The sequence below is a fragment of the Panulirus ornatus genome, chromosome 65, assembly GCF_036320965.1.
Source record: "Panulirus ornatus isolate Po-2019 chromosome 65, ASM3632096v1, whole genome shotgun sequence".
NCBI lineage: Eukaryota > Metazoa > Arthropoda > Malacostraca > Decapoda > Palinuridae > Panulirus > Panulirus ornatus.
The window spans coordinates 27,029,220-27,050,836 of record NC_092288.1 but is presented as its reverse complement, the minus strand read 5'-3'; the positions used below and the strand labels follow the sequence as shown (position 1 = coordinate 27,050,836).

Here is a 21,617-nt window from a genome sequence, read left to right as displayed (position 1 = left end):
TCTGTACATGCCTTCACCCTCTCAATCAATACCCTCCCATATAATTTACCAGGAATACTCAACAAACTTATACCTCTGTAATTTGAGCACTCACTCTTATCCCCTTTGCCTTTGTACAATGGCACTATGCACGCATTCTGCCAATCCTCAGGCACCTCACCGTGAGTCATACATACATTAAACAACCTTACCAACCAGTCAACAATACTTATGTATATCTCGCTTTTTAAACCAGGTATTCCCAATCACCAGTCCTTTTTCAGCACATAAATCTACAAGCTCTTCACCATTTCCATTTACAACAATGAACACCTCATGTATACCAATTATTCCCTCAACTGCCACATTACTCACCTTTACATTCAAATCACCCATCACTATAACCCGGTCTTGTGCATCAAAACCACTAACACACTCATTCAGCTGCTCCCAAAACACTTGCCTCTCATGATCTTTCTTCTCATGCCCAGGTGCATATGCACCAATAATCACCCATCTCTCTCCATCAACTTTCAGTTTTACCCATATCAATTGAGAATTTACTTTCTTACATTCTATCACATACTCCCACAACTCCTGTTTCAGGAGTAGTGCTACTCCTTCCCTTGCTCTTGTCCTCTCACTAACCCCTGACTTTACTCCCAAGACATTCCCAAACCACTCTTCCCCTTTACCCTTGAGCTTAGTTTCACTCAGAGCCAAAACATCCAGGTTCCTTTCCTCAAACATACTACCTATCTCTCCTTTTTTCACATCTTGGTTACATCCACACACATTTAGACACCCCAATCTGAGTCTACGAGGAGGATGAGCACTCCCCGCGTGACTCCTTCTGTTTCCCATTTTTAGAAAGTTAAAAGACAAGGAGGGGAGGATTATATGTATAGGTACGTATACTTGCGTGTGTGGACGTGTATGTATATACATGTGTATGTGGGTGGGTTGGGCCATTCTTTTGTCTGTTTCCTTGCGCTTCCTCGCTAACGCAGAAGACAGCGACAAAGGAAAATAAATAAATAAATAAATGAAACTTTCCACGTATTTTTTTTTCTTCATATGAATGAACACTGCTGCAAATACTCATGATTACCCTTCCATGGCAAATTCATTTTGATTTGTTATTCCCCAGTGCACCTCTCCCTCTCTGGACACAAGCAAGGGTTATGGTCCTCATGGCATCCATCCCTATGTACTGAAAGAGTGTCCCTCTGAACTTGCACTTGAGCTTGCTCTTCTGTTCCATTTCTGTTTAAAAGAAAAAACTTTTCTTTCTCCTTGGAAGCATGCATAGATACATCCCATTCCTAAGATGGGTGACTGTTCTGACCCCTCTAACTATTGTCCCACTGCTTTGGCATCTACCATTTCCAAAGTCTGTGAATCCCTCCTAAACTCCCATATCCTCAGACACCTCGAAACTCAGTATGGCTTCTGTGAGGTGAAAGCCACTGATGATATTCTTTCCAATCTTACCAGTGTCTAGTTATTATCCCTGACAGATTTTTGGGAGTCATGTGTAGTTGCCCTTGACATATCCAAAGCTTTTAAGATGTGGCACTGGGGGGCTCATTTCTAAGCTCCCCACTTCTGGCTTCCCAACCCCACTTTGCTCCTTAATATCTAGCTTCCTCTTCCATCTGCATTTGCTTATTTGTGGAAGAGGAAATTGTTGAAAATAAGGGGGAAAAGTGTAAGGGACAGGACAGAACCTTGAGGGACACTGTTGTTGATGGAGAAGGGAGTACTGATCCATCAACAACCACATGTTAACAGAATAATTTAGTACGGTAGCCATTTCCTTGTTGTCATTAGTTAGTGTCATGTTCGTTTTGTAATGGTCCAATTCCTTCTTTTACTGTCTTCCTTTGTCTTATATATTTGAAGAATTCCTTAGGATTTTTCTTAACTTTCAAGGATATTCTTTTTTCTTCGTCGAGTTTACTCTGTCTCATTACCTTCTTAAACTCTCTTTGGATTTTGATTAATTCCTGGTGATTTTCATTGGTTCCCATTGATTTGAATTTCTTATATATTTTTTTCTTTTGGCAATTTAGTCCTTCTACTGACAGTTTTATGATACAGCTCCATGTAAAACCAATGGTAATGGCAGAAAATGAGCCAATTGTTTTTTGAGAAAGTGGGCCAGAGGCCATCAAAATGAAGGAGAGAGTTCAATATCCACTTGCTACCAGACCATGTTTGGCTCCTGTCAGCCCATCTAAAGCCTGGGGAATATAGACTGTAAGAATTGTTGATATCCTGGATGCAACACACTTTGATGAACTCAGTGAACTAGAAAGTGAAGCAGAGAAAAATGAAACAAGTGACAGTGACAACACTGAAACCAATGATCTAGGCTCCACACATAAATGATTAAAATGTGCATGGGAGATCAGGAGGTACTGGTTGTCCACGTAATATTGGAAAATGGAATATTTGTGTTTGCATGTATTAAAGAAAAAAACTGAACTCAAAACAAAATTTTAGAAAAGAAAGCAATCTATCAATCGATATCTCTGACGCCCATTCCCTCCAGGAACTCCCATCAAGGGGTGGCCACAGCAAAAGTCTCCACTTATCCGTCTTTACATGCCTCCCTTGCATACACCAATCCATGCATTCTTACACTATTTCTCTCCCTCCACTATTCTTCACCCTATTTGCCAATGTCACAGGTGGTCTTCCACTCACACCAACCCCTTTAATTGTACTATCATACACTCTCCTTGTAAACTTCCAGTCTTGCATTCTTTCCAAATGCCCAAACCACCTAAAAGTATTACATTTCACCCATTCCACCACTCCACAATTCACTCCCTTTGCATTTCCTACCATACCACATCTCTCATACACCCTTTCATTTCTTTCTTCATTCCATCACCACATGCTCTCCTCAAATAACACATTTCCACAGCCTGGATTCTTGACCTCTGTGCCTCATTCCATGTACATGTTTTGACTGCATAGATCAGGGTTGGGAAGACTATGCTGTCCCTTAATCCTCTCTTCACTTCCATACTTACACCTCTACCCTTCATTTTTATATTAAGGGACCCAATGGCTCTTCTGCCCTGTACTGCTCTCTCCTTTAACACTCCTTCCATATCACTACACTTACCCAAGACAGCTCCTAGATACTTAATTCTCTCACTTCTTCCAATCTTTTTCCCCCATATCCAAAGCACAATTTAGTTCACTTTCTTTATTCACTCGATGTAGTTTTACAAAATCTATACTTTCACTCTGTTTCCTTTTAACGAAACACCATCACTTTACATTTACTTGCATTTACCTTTAATTATCTATGCATACACACATCATAAAACAAACTTACAACCTTCTGCAACTCCTCTTCACTCTCAGCAAACAACATAGTATCATCTACAAACAGGCTTGCCACTAGCCACCATATCTCATTGCCACACTCCATCTGTGCACCCCTTTTCCCTAGTTTTGCTTTTATCTCTAATCACTCCATCCATATATATGTTAAAAAGCCATGGTGACATCACAGCCCTGCCTCACACCCACATGTATCGCAAAACTTTCACTCAGCTCTCCATCCATTCTTACACATGCATTTGCACCTATATAGAAGGCTTTTACACCATCCAGTTGTTGTCCCCCTATTTCATCATCCTGAACACATTCCACAAAGCATTCCACTCGACTGTCATACACTTTCTCCAGATCAATCAAAACCGTATACAACTTCTTACCTTTCGCTAAATACTTTTCCATGGTCATTTTACAAGAAATTTCTAATCCACACATCCCCTATCTTCCCTAAAAACCCCTTGGTTTTTACATTTTTCTGCATTCAGTCACTTTCATCACTCTGTCAATTAATATTCTTGCATACTCTTTTCCGGCACTCTTGGTTCCAAAGCCTTGCTGGATTAACTATTTTGCTGGAACAACTGTGGTTATGTATTAATAATTCAACACATATCTAACCTATTAATTATACATCTCCCATGTGTCTATAGAAATTTAAATTAAATAAATATTAAATGTTTGAGCACCCTAAGATAGTAAGTCTGTCCTTAGATTGTTTGAATCCTGTTGGGTCTTCTTCATCTTCTGTTGTTCGTGTTTCCCTAGGTGTGCATCGCCAGAATAATGCAGTTTCGTCTGAATTATACACCTGCTCAAAACTGAGGTGCTCATCAGCTACAAATTTTGCAAATTTGTCCACATACTCGGCAGCTCCTTCATGGTTTGCAGACTGCTTTTCTCCGCACACTTTATTCATGGAAATTCTATGACGCTTCTCGAATCTTTGAAGCAATCCTTCACTAGAGTTACACTCATGTTGTAATTAAAGTTCTTTATGGAACAACTTTGCCTGGTCCATTATCATGCTACCTGTCAAGTCTACTCCAGCACTCCAATGCTGTCGAAACCATTCCATCACCACTCGATTGTGCTAAGTACTCTTACCATCTTTCATAGTTTTTCTAATTGTCATATGCTTCTTAGAATTGCTGTCTGCATAGAATTTCAATATTTTCTCCCTTTGCTTCTTTATATCATAAACAGTTGATGAACCAATGCTATAGATGTCACACAGCTTATGCACCAAACCACCAAGGTCCATATTTTTACCAGTTCTACTTTATCTTGGATCGATATGGACTGGTGTTTACATTTGACACCAGAACTGACACTCTCATATGCCTTAGAAGCCATAGCTAGGGTTAAATTTAAGCAAAATAAGCTAAGAATCTCACAGAATTGCAGTATCACCACCAACAAGTGCCATTTCCTGCATTACCAAGGTAGCATTAAGAACAGAGAACTGAGCCTAAGAGGGAATATACTCACTTGGCCCTCTTCTCTGTTCCTTTTGGAAAATTATAAACTGGATGGGAGGATTTCCAGCCCCAAGCCCCCTCCCCTTTTAGTTGCCTTCTATGAAATGCAGGGAATATGTGGGAAGTATTCTTTCTCCCCTATAAACTCATTCTGTATAATAGCCAGACAATTGGGACAAACAAAAGTAAATAAGAGAAAATGTCTGAAAATAAATGAGAGAACAAGAGATCAGAATAACTTTTCTGGAAAGATCTTCGCATCATTTGAACATAAAGCAATGGTAATGCGTATTAAAAAAAAGATATTCAGACAAATTGATTCATGTTTATGCAAACACTAGAGAATCCAAATGTATGAAGGTAAGAGAAAATGTAGAGAAGGAAAAACTCAGGAATACACTCATGCATCTGACAATACTAGTTAGAATTTTCCCTCATACGCATGCAAACTGTGACTAATCCACAAGAATGAGCATATCATATTCATTTTCTTTCTCAGCAATAAGTAATCTACAGTTTGCAAAGTCAATGTTACTAACTGAAATCTCCCTTCACAGGGGTATCTTAAATCTATAACAAGCTGTAGTGAATGAGTTAAGATGTGTATCTGTGTTTGGAAGATCACAAAAGCAAAATCATTATTTTTTTAGTTAGCCATGAATCTTTATTCTTATCAAACATCATTCTACTGCTTCATGTGAACAAAACTTAGGCAATCTGGATGACATACACTGTTATTTAAGCTATTTTTGGCTGATTTTGGGGTTTTGTTGTTCCAGCAGCTTGAGATGCACTGTGATCATCGAAAGAGTTTGCTAAGAGGAGGCTTTCCTGGATATTTCCTTTTCATCCTGATAGTGTGGATGCTGCTATAATCAAACCCATTTTGATAAACAACTGCTGAAGCATCAGACCAACTCTCAAGTTTATCCAGTATTCTTACCTTTTCCTTGAAGTTAAAGGTCTTCCTTACTTTCATGGTAGGTTCACTTTTAGTAGGGGTACTTAATATATACTTAGGCATAGTAGTGACTGATACATGTGGGATCAAGTGTAGAACCACAGAACTGGCAAATGGCATGTCTATTAAGTGAATGTAGAGAACTGATGTGGTGTACGACATGGCAAGGGTAGCACCAGCACAACACAGCCAGCCGAGCCCATGTTCTTTCACAATGGCTTATGTTATATCAAAAAGGCAGAAGTAATTTACATGAATACTTGTGCTATATCAAATTTCATTATTATGTTAAATTCCAACAAGTCTGTTCCTGATATCAACTTTCTTTCTTTCTTTTAAACTATTCGCCATTTCCCGCATTAGCGAGGTAGCATTAAGAACAGAGGACTGGGCCTTTGAGGGAATACCCTCACCTGGCCCAATTCTCTGTTCCTTCTTTTGGAAAGAAAAAAAAAAAAAAAAAAAAAAAAAAAAAAAAGAGAGAGGGGAGGATTTCCAGCCCCCCGCTCCCTCCCCTTTTAGTCGCCTTCTACGACACACAGGGAATACGTGGGAAGTATTCTTAATCCCCTATCCCCAGGGATATGATATCAACTGACTTATATATTTAAATTTTTTTTTACTGTTAGGAGTATTAACAAAGTCCAAAATTGTGATAAAAATCTGGCTAAAATACCTCCATATTGATGCCTTTATTTTTCATGAACTGGATAATTCGAGGGTTCACTTGGCACCCTTTGTCTCCTACACCAACTACAAGAAGATCTGAAATAGAAGGTCAGTATGAAATTAAAGTGAGCCAAAAAGGTAAATGATACTACAACAAATCCTTCAACATACCAGAAATAGCTGATACTCCTATTCAGTTATCAAAACTAGAAAGTGTGGGAAAAAGTCAAAAGTTTACTAAAAATTCTATTTATCACTATTCTTTTGTACAGCCTTTGCCGTGACAGAGAAAGGTGGCTCAAGCAGAACATTTTCTAATAAATCCATTTTTGCACATCAGCAAATTCCTATACAATGACACACACTCAGAGGTTTATCAACAGAGAACTACTGGACTTAGACATTAAGTGGGTGGCCCCAAAGTTGTTGAGTTTAGCAAAACAGGAGGATGACATGTAAATCTTGGATCATTCTGAACTGAATGAAGATCCTACACCAGATAAAGAGGAAAGGTGAAAGATAAAATGCTTATTAAAAGACTATTGGAGGCTGTAGAATTGCCAGACAAAGTTACAGTGATAAAAAGAGAGAATAATAACATGGTTACAATCAAGACATAAAGGGATGCCTAATTATGCTTATGTTTCCTTTGGAGTAATCTTGCAAAGAAACTTAAAAAAACAGGTGGAAATCAGTGGGGAATTCAAATAGGACTAGAATGGAGGAGCAGAGGAAGAAAATCAGAGATTACAGACAGAAGGCAAAAAAAGGGAGAAACCATATGAGGAAAGAGCACAGAAAACCCCTGCCAGAACCAAAGAGAGGTTAAGAATGTTAGGTAATATCAGACCGAAGGTAATGTACACAAATGCCTAACAATTTGCAGCACAGTAAATGTTAGAGAGCTGAAATATAAGGTTCATATATGAGAAAACATACCCAATATTGCTGAAATTGTGGAAACAAAGCTTCTTAAAGGGTTAGGATCTCACATTTTTCTGACCAGAAGGTTACATGACCATAAAGAGGGAAAGAGAAGACAAAGGAGAAGGAGGACTGACCCTCTTAATTAAAGATAACCTCAAGATTCAGACCATATCAGTAAATGGCCCATTCAGATTACACATAATGAGAAGAGTAACTGGAAAAGAAGCACATAGTAGTGTTAATAATTTTACATACATATCCAAATAATTTCAACAATTTAGAGCAACTACACTATGATAACACTGAAGGAACAATCATGATGGTACATGAAGCAGTAAAACATGCCCTTCTCAGAAATGGTAAAATACTGATAAAGGGAGATTTCAATTACAGAGATAGACTTGGGGGGGGGGGGGGGGGGGGGGGGGGGGGTATTTGGATTCTCACTGTGACAAGGAATTATGATGACATTAGTTCTTATAGTAAGTACAAGATACTTTCCCATACCAGCATGTTGGTGAACACATTAGGATGAGAGGGACTGATGCACCATCATTACTATATCTTATTTTTACACATACTTGCATGGATATAGAAAATACATTTCTTTTTTCATACTTGTTTGCCATTTCCTGCATTAGCAGGGTAGTGCCAAGAACAGACAAAGAAGGGTGCATGTGCTCACATCCATTCTTTAGCTGCCATGTGAAATGCACCAATAAGACACCTTCCTACCCACAACCAACCCCCTTTCCATGGTTTTCCCCAGCTGTTTCATATGCCAGGTTAGTTTACTGATAGCACATCTTCCCCTGTCTACCAAATTGCTCCAACTCACTCTATCCCATGAACACCCCTTGCATGTTCAGGCTCCAAACACTCAAAAATTTTTCCCCCCATCCTTCCATCTCCAATTTGGCCTCCCCCTTCTCCTTGTCCCCCTCCATGTTTGACACATATATCCTCTTCGTCAAACTCTCCTTACTCAATCTTGCCATATGTTCAAACCATTTCAGCACACAATCTTCAGCTATTTCAACCACACTCTTCTTATTACCACACCTCTCTCTTACCCTTTTATTACTTACTCAATCAAACCACTTCATGCCACAAACTGTCCTCAAACATGTCATTTCCAACATATCCATCTGTTTGTCTATCTATCTGTATCTGTGATGCCTGTTCCCTCCAGGAACTCCCATCAAGGGGGTGGTGACACAAAGCAAAAGTCTCCACTTATCCCTGACCTTACATGCCTCCCTTGCTTACACCATTCCACGCATTCTTCCAGCATGCTTTCCCTTCAGTACTCTTCCACTCTATTTCCCCATGTCACAAGTGGTCTTCCTCTCATACCAGCTCCTTGAATCGTACTATCATACACTTTTCTTGCAAACTCCCCATCTTACATTCTCTCAACATGGCCAAACCAAGTCAAAGTATTAAGTTTCACCCACTATACCACTCCACAAATGCATTCCCTGCCATACCAAATCTTTCATATACCCCCTTCATTTCTTTCTTCTTTCCATTTAGCCATACCACTTGCTCCTCTAAATAGCTCATTTCCACAGCCTAGATTCTTGACATCTGTGAAACTTTCCATGTCCATGCTTTGGCTGCATAGGTCAGGGTTGGGATGAATATGCTGTCCCTTAATCCATTCTTCACTTCCATACTTACACCTCTAACCTTCATTATTCTACCTAGGAACCCAGTAACTCTTACCCTGTACTGCCTGACAGCTCCTAAATACTTAAATTCTCTCACCTCTTCCAATCTTTCTTCCTCCATATCTATAACAGTTCAGTACACCTTCTTTCACTCTATTGGGTTTTGCAAAATCTATACTTTCACTCTGTTTCCATCATATATGATATGAAAAAGTGATTATGTATAAACAATATGAAAAAGTAATTATGTATAAACAAAGATGTTAAAAGAGCAGAGATGAAACAAGAAATAAAGAGGAGATATAATCAGGGAAACTACACAAACTTAACAATTTCTATGGTGGCATAAATGGTGAAATGGAGTTCTGTAAGGATCTGTGAAGTTCACAATAAAGGAGTAGGAACATGGGTACCTACCCTTAGATACAGAAAAAAGATTGAGACTGAGGAAGGAATGGTTAATAAAAGAAGTCAAAAAGTGAAGGAGCTTTGAGGTATGCTGTTACGAAGATGTAAGTGGACCTCTGAAGTCAGCCAGCATTTGTCAGGCATGAGAGAGCAAAGAATGAATACAGCAAGATAAGAAAGGATAAACTAAAAAAAACTTTGACAAGAATATCATGGGAAATTAACAAGAAACTCCAAAACTATTCCATAAATTCATAAGGAACTTTTGTAAGTTAAAGAGCAGCTAATCAGACTTGAGGATTCCTCGGGAAAAGTTTTAGAAGACTATGTAAGGATACATGAAGAGCTAAGAGAAAAGTTCAAAATTGTTTTCAAAATAGAAGAAACTATACCTGGAGTCCATCATGAAAGAGATGAAATGGGGAAGAGGCTTTGCATAGCCCTAAGATATCCAGAAGACATTAACACAATGCAAGGAAATCTTGATCTATACAAGGATCAGGGCCTTGAGGAAAATTCACCAATGAGTTGACGATATGTGCAGATACACTTGACAAAGCTATTGAAATACTGTTCAAAATGTCACTGAAGAAAGGTATTGGAAAAGGGCAAATGTCATACCCATCTATAAAGTGACCAGGAAGAGGCACAGAACTATGAAGTAGTCTCCCTGATAAGTGTAGTCTGTAAGTTTCTTGAAAAGATAATAAAAGAAGACATGGATAACTCTATACTAACAAGAAGTTACCCAAAAGAGAGAGAGCACAGTTTCAGGAAGGCGAGAACATTATCTCGGAGAGCAAAAATGGGTATGTTTGAAGGAATAGTGGTTCCAACGATGTTATATGGTTGCAAGGCATGGGCAATAGATAGGGTTGTGTGGAGGAGGGTGGATGTGTTTGAAATGAGATGTCTGACGACAGTATGTGGTGTGAGGTGGTTTGATCGAGTAAGTAATGAAAGGGTAAGAGAGATGTGTGGTAATAAAAAGAGTGTGGGTGAGAGACCAGAAGAGGGTGTATTAAAATGGTTTGGTCACATGGAGAGAATGAGTGAGGAAAGATTGACATAGAGGATATATGTGTCAGAGGTAGAGGGAACAAGGAGAAGTGGGAGACCAAACTGGAGGTGGAAGGATGGAGTGAAAAAGATTTTGAGCAATCAGGCCTGAACATACAGGAGGGTGAAAGGCATGCAAGGAATAGAGTGAAATGGAACGATGTGGTATACCAGGGTCAACGGGCTGTCAATGGATTGAACCAGGGCATGTGACATGTCTGGGGTAAACTGCTGTGGTTTCAGTGCATTACACATGAAAGCTAGAGACTGAGTGTGAATGAATGTGGCCTTTGTTATCTTTTCCTAACACTACCTCACGCATGCACGGGGAGAGGGGGTGCCATTTCAAGTGTGGCGGGGTGGCAATAGGAATGGATGAAGGCATTATGTATGAATATGTACATGTGTATATATGTATATGTCTGTGTATGTATATGTATGTATACGTGAAAATGTATAGGTATGTTTATGTGCGTGTGTGGGCGTTCATGTATATACATGTGTATATGGGTGGGTTGGGCCATTCTTTCGTCTGTTTCCTTGTGCTACCCTGCTAATGCGGAAGCCAGTAACAAAGTACAATAAAAAAAAGTGAAAAAATAAAAAGATGTTTGGGAAGGAGGGAAATAACATGCGTAAGACAAGAGAATAAATGGAAACATTGGTGAAGGGGGGCAAAGGGGAAGCGATAACAGGAAGTAAAGAAGTGAGAAGGAGATGGAGTGAGTATTTTGAAGGTTTGTTGAATAACAGAGTGGCAGAATAGAGTGTTTTGGTCGGGGTGGTGTGCGAACTGAGAGTGTCAGGGAGAATGTTTTGTTTAGAGAGAAGAGGTAGTGAAAGCTTTGCATAAGATGAAATCTAGCAAGGAGGCAGGTTTGGATGGTACTGCAGTTGAATTCCTTAAGAAAGGGGGTGACTGTGTTGTTGATTGGCTGGTAAGGATATTTAATGTATGTATGGATCATGGTGAGGTGCCTGAAGAGTGGTGCAATGCATGCATAGTGACACTGTACAAAGGCAAAGGGGATAAAGGTGAGTGTTCAAACTACAGAGGCATAAGTTTGTCAAGTATTCCTGAGAAATTGTATAAGGGTATTGATTGAGAGGGTGAAGGCATGTAGAGAGCATCAGATTAGGGAGGAGCGGTGTGGTTTCAGAAGTGATAGAGGATGTGTGGATCAGGTATTTGTTCTGAAGTGTGTGTGAGAAATACTCAGAGAAACAGATGGATTTGTATGTAGCATTTATGGATCTGGAGAAGGCATATGATAGGGTTGATAGAGATGCTTTGTGGAAGGTCTTATGAGTATATGGTGTGGGAGGTAAGCTGCTAGAAGCAGTGAAAAGTTTTTATCAAGGATGTGAGGCATGTGTACGAGTAGAAAGAGAGGAGAGTGATTGGTTCTCAGTGAAGGTTGGTCTGTGGCAGGGGTGTGTGATGTCCCCATGGTAGATAAATTTGAGTAGGGATGGGGGTGGTTCGGGATGTAAATGCAAGAGTTTTGGAGAGAGGGACGAGTAGGCAGTCTGCTGGGGATGAGAGGGCCTGGGAAATGAGTCAGTTGTTGTTCGCCGATGATACAGCATTGGTGAAATGTCTGGGGTAAACCATGGAAAGGTCTGTGGGGCCTGGATGTGGATATTGAGGTGTGGTTTCAATGCATTACACATGACAGCTCGAGAATAAATGTGAATGAATGTGGCCTTTATTGTCTGTTTTCCTGGCACTACCTAGCTGAAGCAGGGATACCAATGCTGTTTCCTTTGGGTGGAGTAGTGCCAGGAATGGATGAAGGCAAGCAAGTATAAATACATACATGTGTATATATGTATATGTCTGTGTATGTGTATGCATATGTGTATATATGTATGCATATGTGCATGCATGGGCGTTTATTTATATATATGTGTATATGAGTGGATGGACCATTCTTCATCTGTTTCCTAGCCTGAGCCAGGTACCCATTTTACTGACCAACCCCTAGGGGTGGATGAACAACTGGGTTGACTGTGGACTGACAGCCATATCTAGGATTCGAACTTATGCACTCAACCTTGGATGACCCATGCAATCCTCTTCACAGCACATGCTGTCTTCAAAGATTTCATTTCCAAAACAGTCACTCCATTCTGTACATTTTCATCTAAAGCCCATACTTTATAGTCAAACAACATCAATGGGACTACTATGCCTTATCTTTTCCCTCCCAGACTGTGAATACTCTTTCCAGACATTTCTCTACTGTGAATACTCTTTCCAGACATTTCGCTATGTGCCTAGGACCTTCACTCCCTCATCCACCCTATTGCTCATTTCAGCTCCCATGATTCTATTCACTCCCATATCCACTCTCATGTATCTGAAACATTTCACTTCAAGTTTTCTTCAAACCCACATTTTCTCCTAACCTGTCTATTTTCACTTCTAAACCCAACATTTCCTCTCAACTTTCTCCCTTCAAATACTCCCTTTCTCAGAGACCAACTTCTGCAGTTTCTGAATCAAGTCTGCCACCAGTGTCATGTCATAAATAAACAGTAACTGGCTCACCTCCTGCCATTTTCCTATATATTGCAGACCTACCCCTCTCCCCAAAACCCTTGCATTAACCTCCCTCACCACCCATCCATAAACAAATCACCGTAGCAATATCACACATCCCTGCCACAGACCACCGCTTTCTATGGAAACACTCATCCTCCTCTCTTCCCATTCGCACACATGCTTTACTATCTTGATAAAAACTCCTCACTGTTTCAGCAGCATTTTTCCCCATACTATATATATCTGTAATGCCTTCCACCCTATCATATGCTTTCTCCAGATCCATAAATGCCACCCACACACAAATCCTTCTGTTTCTCTAAATATTTTTCACACTAATTCTTCAAACCAAACCACTGATCTAAACATCCTCCACCATTTGTGAAGCAACATTGTTCCTTCCTTGTACAAAGCTCTGTGTAAGCTGCTGCCCTTTCAATCATTATCCTCCCATAAAACTTACCTGGTACACATACCAAACTTATACCTCTGAAATATAAACATTCACCTTCATCCCACTTGCCTTTATACAGTATTACTATGTTGAAGAACTGATGAAAGTATGAGAAGGTGAGGCAGCAGTTGTTAACATGCATGGGAATGGAAGAAGGAAGTGCAAAAGCCTATAGAAAGGAAGTAAAAAGGGCAATAATGATGTTAAAGGTAGGAAAGGTATCTAGAGTGGGTGGAATTACAGCTGAAATGATGAAGTATGGAAGAGAAAGTGTAGTAGAGTGGATGCATTTGATATCTAATTTAGCATGAAAGCCAAAGGTTGTGCCTGAGGATTGAGTGAAAGCTATTATTGTTCCTTTATTTAAAAGAAAAGGTGCTAAGGATTTATGGAGCAATTGTAGGGGAATAACTTTCTTAAGTACACCAGGAAAAGTGTATGCAACAGTGTTGACTGACAGTGAAGGAAATGACTGAAGGCTGAGTAAGTGAGAAGCAAGGGGGTTATAGGAAAGGTAGGGGAAGTGTGGATCAGATTTCTGCTGTGGGAATGGTTATGGAAAAGAATCTCTAGCAAATGGTAAGAGGCTGTATGCAGCTATTATGGATCTGGAGAAAGCGTATGATGCAGTGGCATGTTTTATGAGATATGTTAAGGATTTATGTGATATGGGGAGAACTGTTGGATGGTGTGAAAGCATTCTATAAAAGAGCAAGTGCATGTTTAAGAGTGGATGGAGAATTAGGCAAAAGTTTTGGTATACATGTAGGTGTGATGCAAGGCTGTCATATCACCCTGGTTTTTTAACTTATTATGGATGAAGTGATAACAGAGATGAAAGTTAAACTATGGAAAAAGGGTGGTGAGATATGATGGCTAGTGAGAAGCCTGTTTGAAGAAGATACTGTGTTGTTTGCTGAGAGTGAAGAGGAGCTGCAATAAGTTGGGTGTTTTATGATGTGTGTAAGCATAATCAGCAATTGTAAGTAAATACAAATCAAAGGAAAGTAATGGTGTCTATAAGGAAACAATGAAAGTATAGATTTTTGTAAACCCCTTTAGAATGAAAGAAGAAAGTGCACAAAACTGTGATATACATATGGGGGAAGGACCACAGGAGGTGACACAATTCAAGTATTTGGGAGCTATCTTAGTTAAGTTTGGTGATATGGCAGGTGGATAAGATAGAGAACAATAGAGGGTAGAAGAGTCATTGAATCTTAATAGAATAATGAAGTATGGAAGTGAAGATAGGATTAAGGGACAGCATAGTCCTCCCAACATTGACTTATAGACAGAAATATGGACACAGAATGAGTCACAGAGGTCAAAAATCCAAGCTGTGGAAATGAGTTATTTGAAAGGAGCATGTGGTATGACTAGACAGAATGAGGAAAAAAATGAAGGGATATATGAGAGTTGAAATGTGAAGTGGAAGAGTGGGTGAACCACAATACTTTAAGACTGATTAGGCATATGGAAAGAATGCAAAACAGGGACTTTACAAGGATTGTATGATAGGCGATTAAAGGGTTGAAGTGAGAGGAAGACCACCTGTGACCTTAGGAAACAGAGTAGAAGAGTAGTGGAGGGAGAAAAATATAGAAGAATGCATCATGGTGTATATGAGGAAGGTAAGGACAGGGATAAGAGTGGAGACTCTTATGTCATGGCCACCCCCTGATAGGGCACCCATAGGGACAGGAACTAGAGAGAGAGAGAGAGAGAGAGAGAGAGAGAGAGAGAGAGAGAGAGAGAGAGAGAGAGAGAGAGAGAGAGAGAGAGAGAGAGAGAGAGAGAGAGAGAAACAAACTTATACATGCCTTCTGCCAACTCTCAGGCACATCTTCATGATCCATGCATTCACAGAAAATCCTAACTAACTAATCAATAACACAATTACCCTTTTTAAGAAATTCAAATGCATCATCCACTCCAGCTGCCTTGCCTCATTTTATCTTATGTAAGGCTTCACCACCTCTTTTACTTTCACCAAACCACTTGCCATGACTCTCACTTTGCATACATCTCAGATATAAACACTCCACATCTGCTACTCTATCATTAAACATATCAATTATCCTTCATAATATTCACTCCATCTCCCCTTCACTTCATTTCTGCCTGTTACCACTTCCAAATTTGTCACTTCTGCCAATGTTCCCGATTGTTATAATTTTTCTTACACTATTAACCTGCTTTCGAAACATTTCTTTTTTCTCCTTGAAGTCTGCTGATACTCTCACCTCAACTCTCATTTACCCTCTTTTTCAGCCACTGCACCTTCCTCTTGACATCCTGCCACTTTGTCTTGTACATCTCCCAATCATCTGCACTCCTTCCCTCAAATAATCCCATACACCTCCCTTTTCTCCTTAAGCATTAACTCAACTTCCCTATCCCATCACTCACTATCCTTTCTCACCTGTCCACCTCCCTAATCCTGCATGCCATATACTTCTCTCACATAATAGCAGTGCTATTCATTACTCATTTCCCTAATTTCACTTATTCTCATTGTTTGCTATTATACACTCAATCTCCCCAAATTTTCTTCACTCAAGCCTCTTTCAAGTTCACTTACTTTCACCATCCTCTTTCCATCCATATCATTTTCTCTTTCCCTAAAGCCTCTACAAACCTTTCAACCCTGCCTCCACCAAGTAATGATCAAATATCTTTCCAGCTGACTCTCTCAGCACATTCACATCCAAGAATCTCTCCTTTGCATGCCCATCAATTAGTTTAAAATCCAATAATGCCTGCTTTCCATCACTCCTACTTACCCAAATATATACATATCTCTCTTTATTTTCATACCTGTTCACCATATCCTGCATTAGCGAGGTAGCATTAGGAACAGATGAAGAAAAAACCTCATCCACTCACATCCACTCTCTAGCTGTCATGTGTAATATGCACTTAACCAAAGCCCCCAATCCACAACCATGCTCCACACTTTCCATGGTTTTGCCCAACTGTTTCATATGCCCTGGTTCTGTCCATTGACAGCACATTTCCCCCTGTATACCACATCATTCCAATTCACTTCATCCCATTCATGCCTTTCACCCTTCTGGATGTTTAAACCCTGAGAGCTAAAAATCTTTTTCACTCCATCCTTCCATCTCCAGTTTGGTCTACCCCTTCTATTCTCCTCCACTTTTGATACCTATATCTCCTTTGTCAACCTCTCCTCACTTATTCTCTCCAATTTCTTTTCAAAACAGGTATTCCCAATCACCAGTCCATTTACAGTACACAACTCCACAAGCTGTTCAGTTTTCATTCACAAAACTGGGTACCTCATGCCCCTAATTAAACCCTCTACTGCCACATTACCCATTCTCACATTCAAAATACTCCTCACTAATTCTCGATTCTTGCATTAAAACAGCTGATTTACTCACTCAGTTTCTCCCAAAACACTCCTTTTTCCCTTAATCCTCTCATGTCCAGGTGCACAACCACTAATAGTCAACCAGATCCTGCAATCTACTTTTAGTTCTACCTATATCAATCTGGGGTCACTTTCTTACACTCTTTCATTCATTCCCACAACTCTCCCTCCAGCAGCAATGGTACCCCTTCCTTAGCTCTCATCCTCACATCCTTATGATATTCCCAAACCATCGTTTCCTTTTCCCCTTTAACTTTCTTTCATTCAGAATTAGAACATCCTGGTTCTCATTATCAAACCTACTACTTATTTCTCCCTTCTTTTGATGTTGATTACATCCTCTCACATTCAGACATGCTCTGCGCCCTTGAGGAGGATGAGCATTCCACGTTTGGCTCCTTTCTCTGATCCAACTTTTAGAGATTGGAATACAAGTAGAAAAGGATTTCCCATCCCATGCTCCCATTACCTTATTCATCTTCTATGACATTAAGGGAGTACATGGCCAGTATTCATTTTCTCCTATACCCAAGCATAGCTACTGATAATAACTATCATCATTATATAGCCCCACAACTCCTTTCTCAGCAGGGGCTCCTGCTTCAAAGCTGCATTACTTTCAGAAGCAAGAATTAATAGACTCCCCCGAATCAGTTCTTCTATGAGACTGTACTCCCTTATCAACAAACGATTACACAGCCTTTCTGAACAAAACTTTCAACTTAGTGTAACCAAATGCAGGCAGTTCGGCAATATCGTCAGGTATTCATGAAACTTTACAAAGTTATCTGACAGCATTAAAAGAACTGAATGACATATGACCCAGGACCAGTTTGCTTACTGCCTCAGTTAAAACTCTCATGAAAATACTTAACCTGGAACTTAGTCTGTTTCGTAACTCAAAGAATATTCCACCTTTGGCCAAGGCTCTTAATACCAATATTTTTTTGTGTCATCTGAACTGCAAATCAAGCACTAAATTTCATCATCATCATCACCCATCTGTCCATTGTTCATCATTAAGAGCTACACTTTAACCTATAACTTTACCTTGCTCATAGCTTTACATATCAAAATCACATCCATATGTTTCATACAGAAAGTTTCCAGCATCTAAAGAATTGAATGGAATAAGGCCCATTACCTGAGTTTGGATTTTGCCAGAGTTATAAAAAGGTTTAATCTGGAACTTAACCAGGCTCACAGCACAAGAAAAATTCCACTTTTAGCCAAGGAACTAAACACAGATGTTTTACATACTTTCTAAACAAAATTTCCTTCTGCTTTCATTTCACTCCTAAGAGCCATGCTGCAATGAAGGCAGCACAGGTGTTCCATGAACCATCCTTTCAGTCTTCCTAGGTCAGCACTCAAGAGGTTAAGATTATCTTATAAAAATTTGTAACTGAAGTAAAAAAATAACTACATACCAAAGCACTTAATGAAATATGTAGAAAATACCTATTTTAGGTTCCAGTAAATAAAAGAGTGAGAGAGAATCTTCATTAATATCTTGTGAGCATGTGACATGCCAGCTTAGCACAGTCTTAGGGAAGACAGCTATAGGGCCAATCAAATTCATTCCATTGTTAAGGCGAAACCCAATCTGTAATAGTGAATATAGCATTAAAATGGCATACACCAATTTCTTCTGTGTAATTTCATAGCTATATCATTCATACACACAAATACATATAATTTTTTCTTTCTCTTTTCATACAATTCGCCATTTCCCGCATTACCAAGGTAGCATTAAGAACAGGACTGAGCCTTTCAGGGAAATCCTCACTTGGCCCCCCTCTATGTTCCTTCTTTTGTAAAGAATGGCCTAACCCACCCACTTACATATGTATATACATAAACGCCCACACATGCACATACACATACATGTACATTTCAATATATATGTACATACACATACACAGACATATTTATTTTATTTATCTATTATCTATTTATTTTGCTTTATCGCCGTCTCACATGTTAGCGAGGTAGCGCAAGGAAACAGACAAAAGAATGGCCCACCCCACCCACATACACATGTATATACATACACGTCCACACACGCACATATACATACCTATACATCTCAACGTATACATATATATACACACACACAGACATATAAATATATACACGTGCATAATTCATACTGTCTACCTTTATTCATTCCCATCGCTACCCCACCACACACGAAATAACAACTCCCTCCCCCCCTCATGTGCGCAAGGTTGAGCTAGGAAAAGAAAACAAAGGCCACATTCGTTCCCACTCAGTCTCAAGCTGTCATGTAATAATGCAACGAAACCACAGCTCCCTTTCCACATCCAGGCCCTACAGAACTTTCCATGGTTTACCCCAGACTCTTCACATGCCCTGGTTCAGTCCGTTGACAGGACGTCAACCCCGGTATACCACATCGTTCCAATTCACGCTATTCCTGGTACGCCTTTCACCCTCCTGCATGTTCAGGCCCCGATCACTCAAAATCTTTTTCACTCCATCTTTCCACCTCCAATTTGGTCTCCCACTTCTCCTCCTTCCCTCCACCTCTGACACATATATCCTCTTGGTCAATCTTTCCTCACTCATTCTCTCCATGTGACCAAACCATTTCAAAACACCCTCTTCTGCTCTCTCAACCACACTCTTTTTATTACCACACATCTCTCTTACCCTATCATTACTTACTCGATCAAACCACCTCACACCACATCTCAATTCCAGCACATCCACCCTCCTGTGCACAACTCTATCCACAGCCCACGTCTCGCAACCATATAACACTGTTGGAACCACTATTTCTTTAAATATACCCATTTTTGCTTTCCAAGATAATGTTCTCGGCTTCTACACATTCTACAACGCTCCCAGAACTTTCGCCCCCTCCCCCACCCTATGATTCACTTCCGCTTCCATGGTTCCATCCGCTGCCAAATCCACTCCCACATATCTAAAACACTTCACTTCCTCCAGTTTTTCTCCATTCAAACTTACCCCTCAGTTGATTTGTCCCTCAACCCTACTGTACCTAATAACCTTGCTCTTATTTATATTTACTGTCAGTTTTCTTCTCTCACACACTTTACCAAACTCATTCACCAGCTTCTGCAGTTTCTCACATGAATCAGCCACCAGCGCTGTATCATCAGCGAACAACAACTGACTCACTTCCCAAGCTCTCATCCACAACAGACTGCATACTTGCCCCTCTTTCCAAAACTCTTGCATTCACCTCCCTAACAACCCCATCCATAAACAAGTTAAACAACCATGGAGACATCACATACCCCTACCGCAAACCTACATTCACTGAGAATCAATTACTTTCCTCTCTTCCTACATGTACACATGCCTTACATCCTCCATAAAAACTTTTCACTTCTTCTAACAACTTGCCTCCCACACCATATATTCTTAATACCTTCCACAGAGCATCTCTATCAACTCTATCATATGCCTTCTCCAGATCCATAAATGCTACATACAAATCCATTTGCTTTTCTAAGTATTTCTCACATACATTCTCCAAAGCAAACACCTGATCCACACATCCTTGACCACTTCTGAAACCACACTGCTCTTCCCCAATCTGATGCTCTGTACATATCTTCACCCTCTCAATCAATACCCTCCAATATAATTTCCAAGGAATACTCAACAAACTTATACCTCTGTAATCTGAGCACTCACTTTTATCCCCTTTGCCTTTGTACAATGCCACTATGCAAGCATTCTGCCAATCCTTAGGCATCTCACCATGACTCATACATACATTAAATAACCTTACCAACCAGTCAACAACACAGTCACCCCCCTTTTAAAATAATTCCACTGCAATACCATCCAAACCCGCTGCCTTGCCGGCTTTCATCTTCCACAAAGCTTTTACTACCTCTTCTCTCATTACCAAATCATTTTCCCTAACCCCTCTATCTTTGCACACCACCTCGACCAAAACACCCTATATCTGCCACTCTATCATCAAACACATTCAACAAACCTTCAAAATACTCACTCCATCTCCTTCTCACATCACCACTACTTGTTATCACCTCCCCATTAGCCCCCTTCACTGAAGTTCCCATTTCTTCCCTTGTCTTACGCACTTTATTTACCTCCTTCCAAAACATCTTTTTATTCTCCCTAAAATTTAATGATACTCTCTCACCCAAACTCTCATTTGCCCACTTTTTCACCTCTTGCACCTTTCTCTTGACCTCCTGCTTCTTTTTTTTATACATCTTTTATACACAGACATATATCCATTTATTATTTATTTATTTTGCTTTGTCGCTGTCTCCCGCGTTACAAAGGTAGCGCAAGGAAACAGATGAAAGAATTGCCCAAACCGCCCACATACACATGTATATACATACACGTCCACACACGCAAATATACATACCTATACATCTCAATGTACACATATATATACACACAAAGACATATACATATATACACATGTACATAATTCACACTTTCTGCCTTTATTTGTTCCAATCGCCATCTCGCCACACATGGAATAACATCCCCCTCCCCCTCATGTGTGCGAGGTAGTGCTAGGAAAAGACACCAAAGGCCCCATTCGTTCACACTCAGTCTCTAGCTGTCATGTAATAATGCACCGAAACCACAGCTCCCTTTCCACATCCAGGCCCCACACAACTTTCCATGGTTTACCACAGATGCTTCACATGCCCT

General features: G+C 39.9%; 1 protein-coding gene across 15 annotated transcripts in view; it reads right to left on the bottom strand.

Annotated features, from left to right (window-relative positions):
- LOC139746538 (NADH dehydrogenase [ubiquinone] 1 alpha subcomplex assembly factor 3) overlaps positions 1-21,617 on the bottom strand; it is an 81,664-nt gene that overhangs the window by 14,018 nt on the left and 46,029 nt on the right. For all 15 annotated transcript variants that reach the window (XM_071657872.1, XM_071657877.1, XM_071657873.1 and 12 more), the window contains 2 exons: positions 18,378-18,522; positions 6,455-6,543 (listed from right to left, as the gene is read on the bottom strand). In XM_071657872.1, the coding sequence (XP_071513973.1) occupies positions 6,455-6,543; positions 18,378-18,522 (234 nt within the window). The remainder of the gene's footprint in view (positions 1-6,454; positions 6,544-18,377; positions 18,523-21,617) is intronic.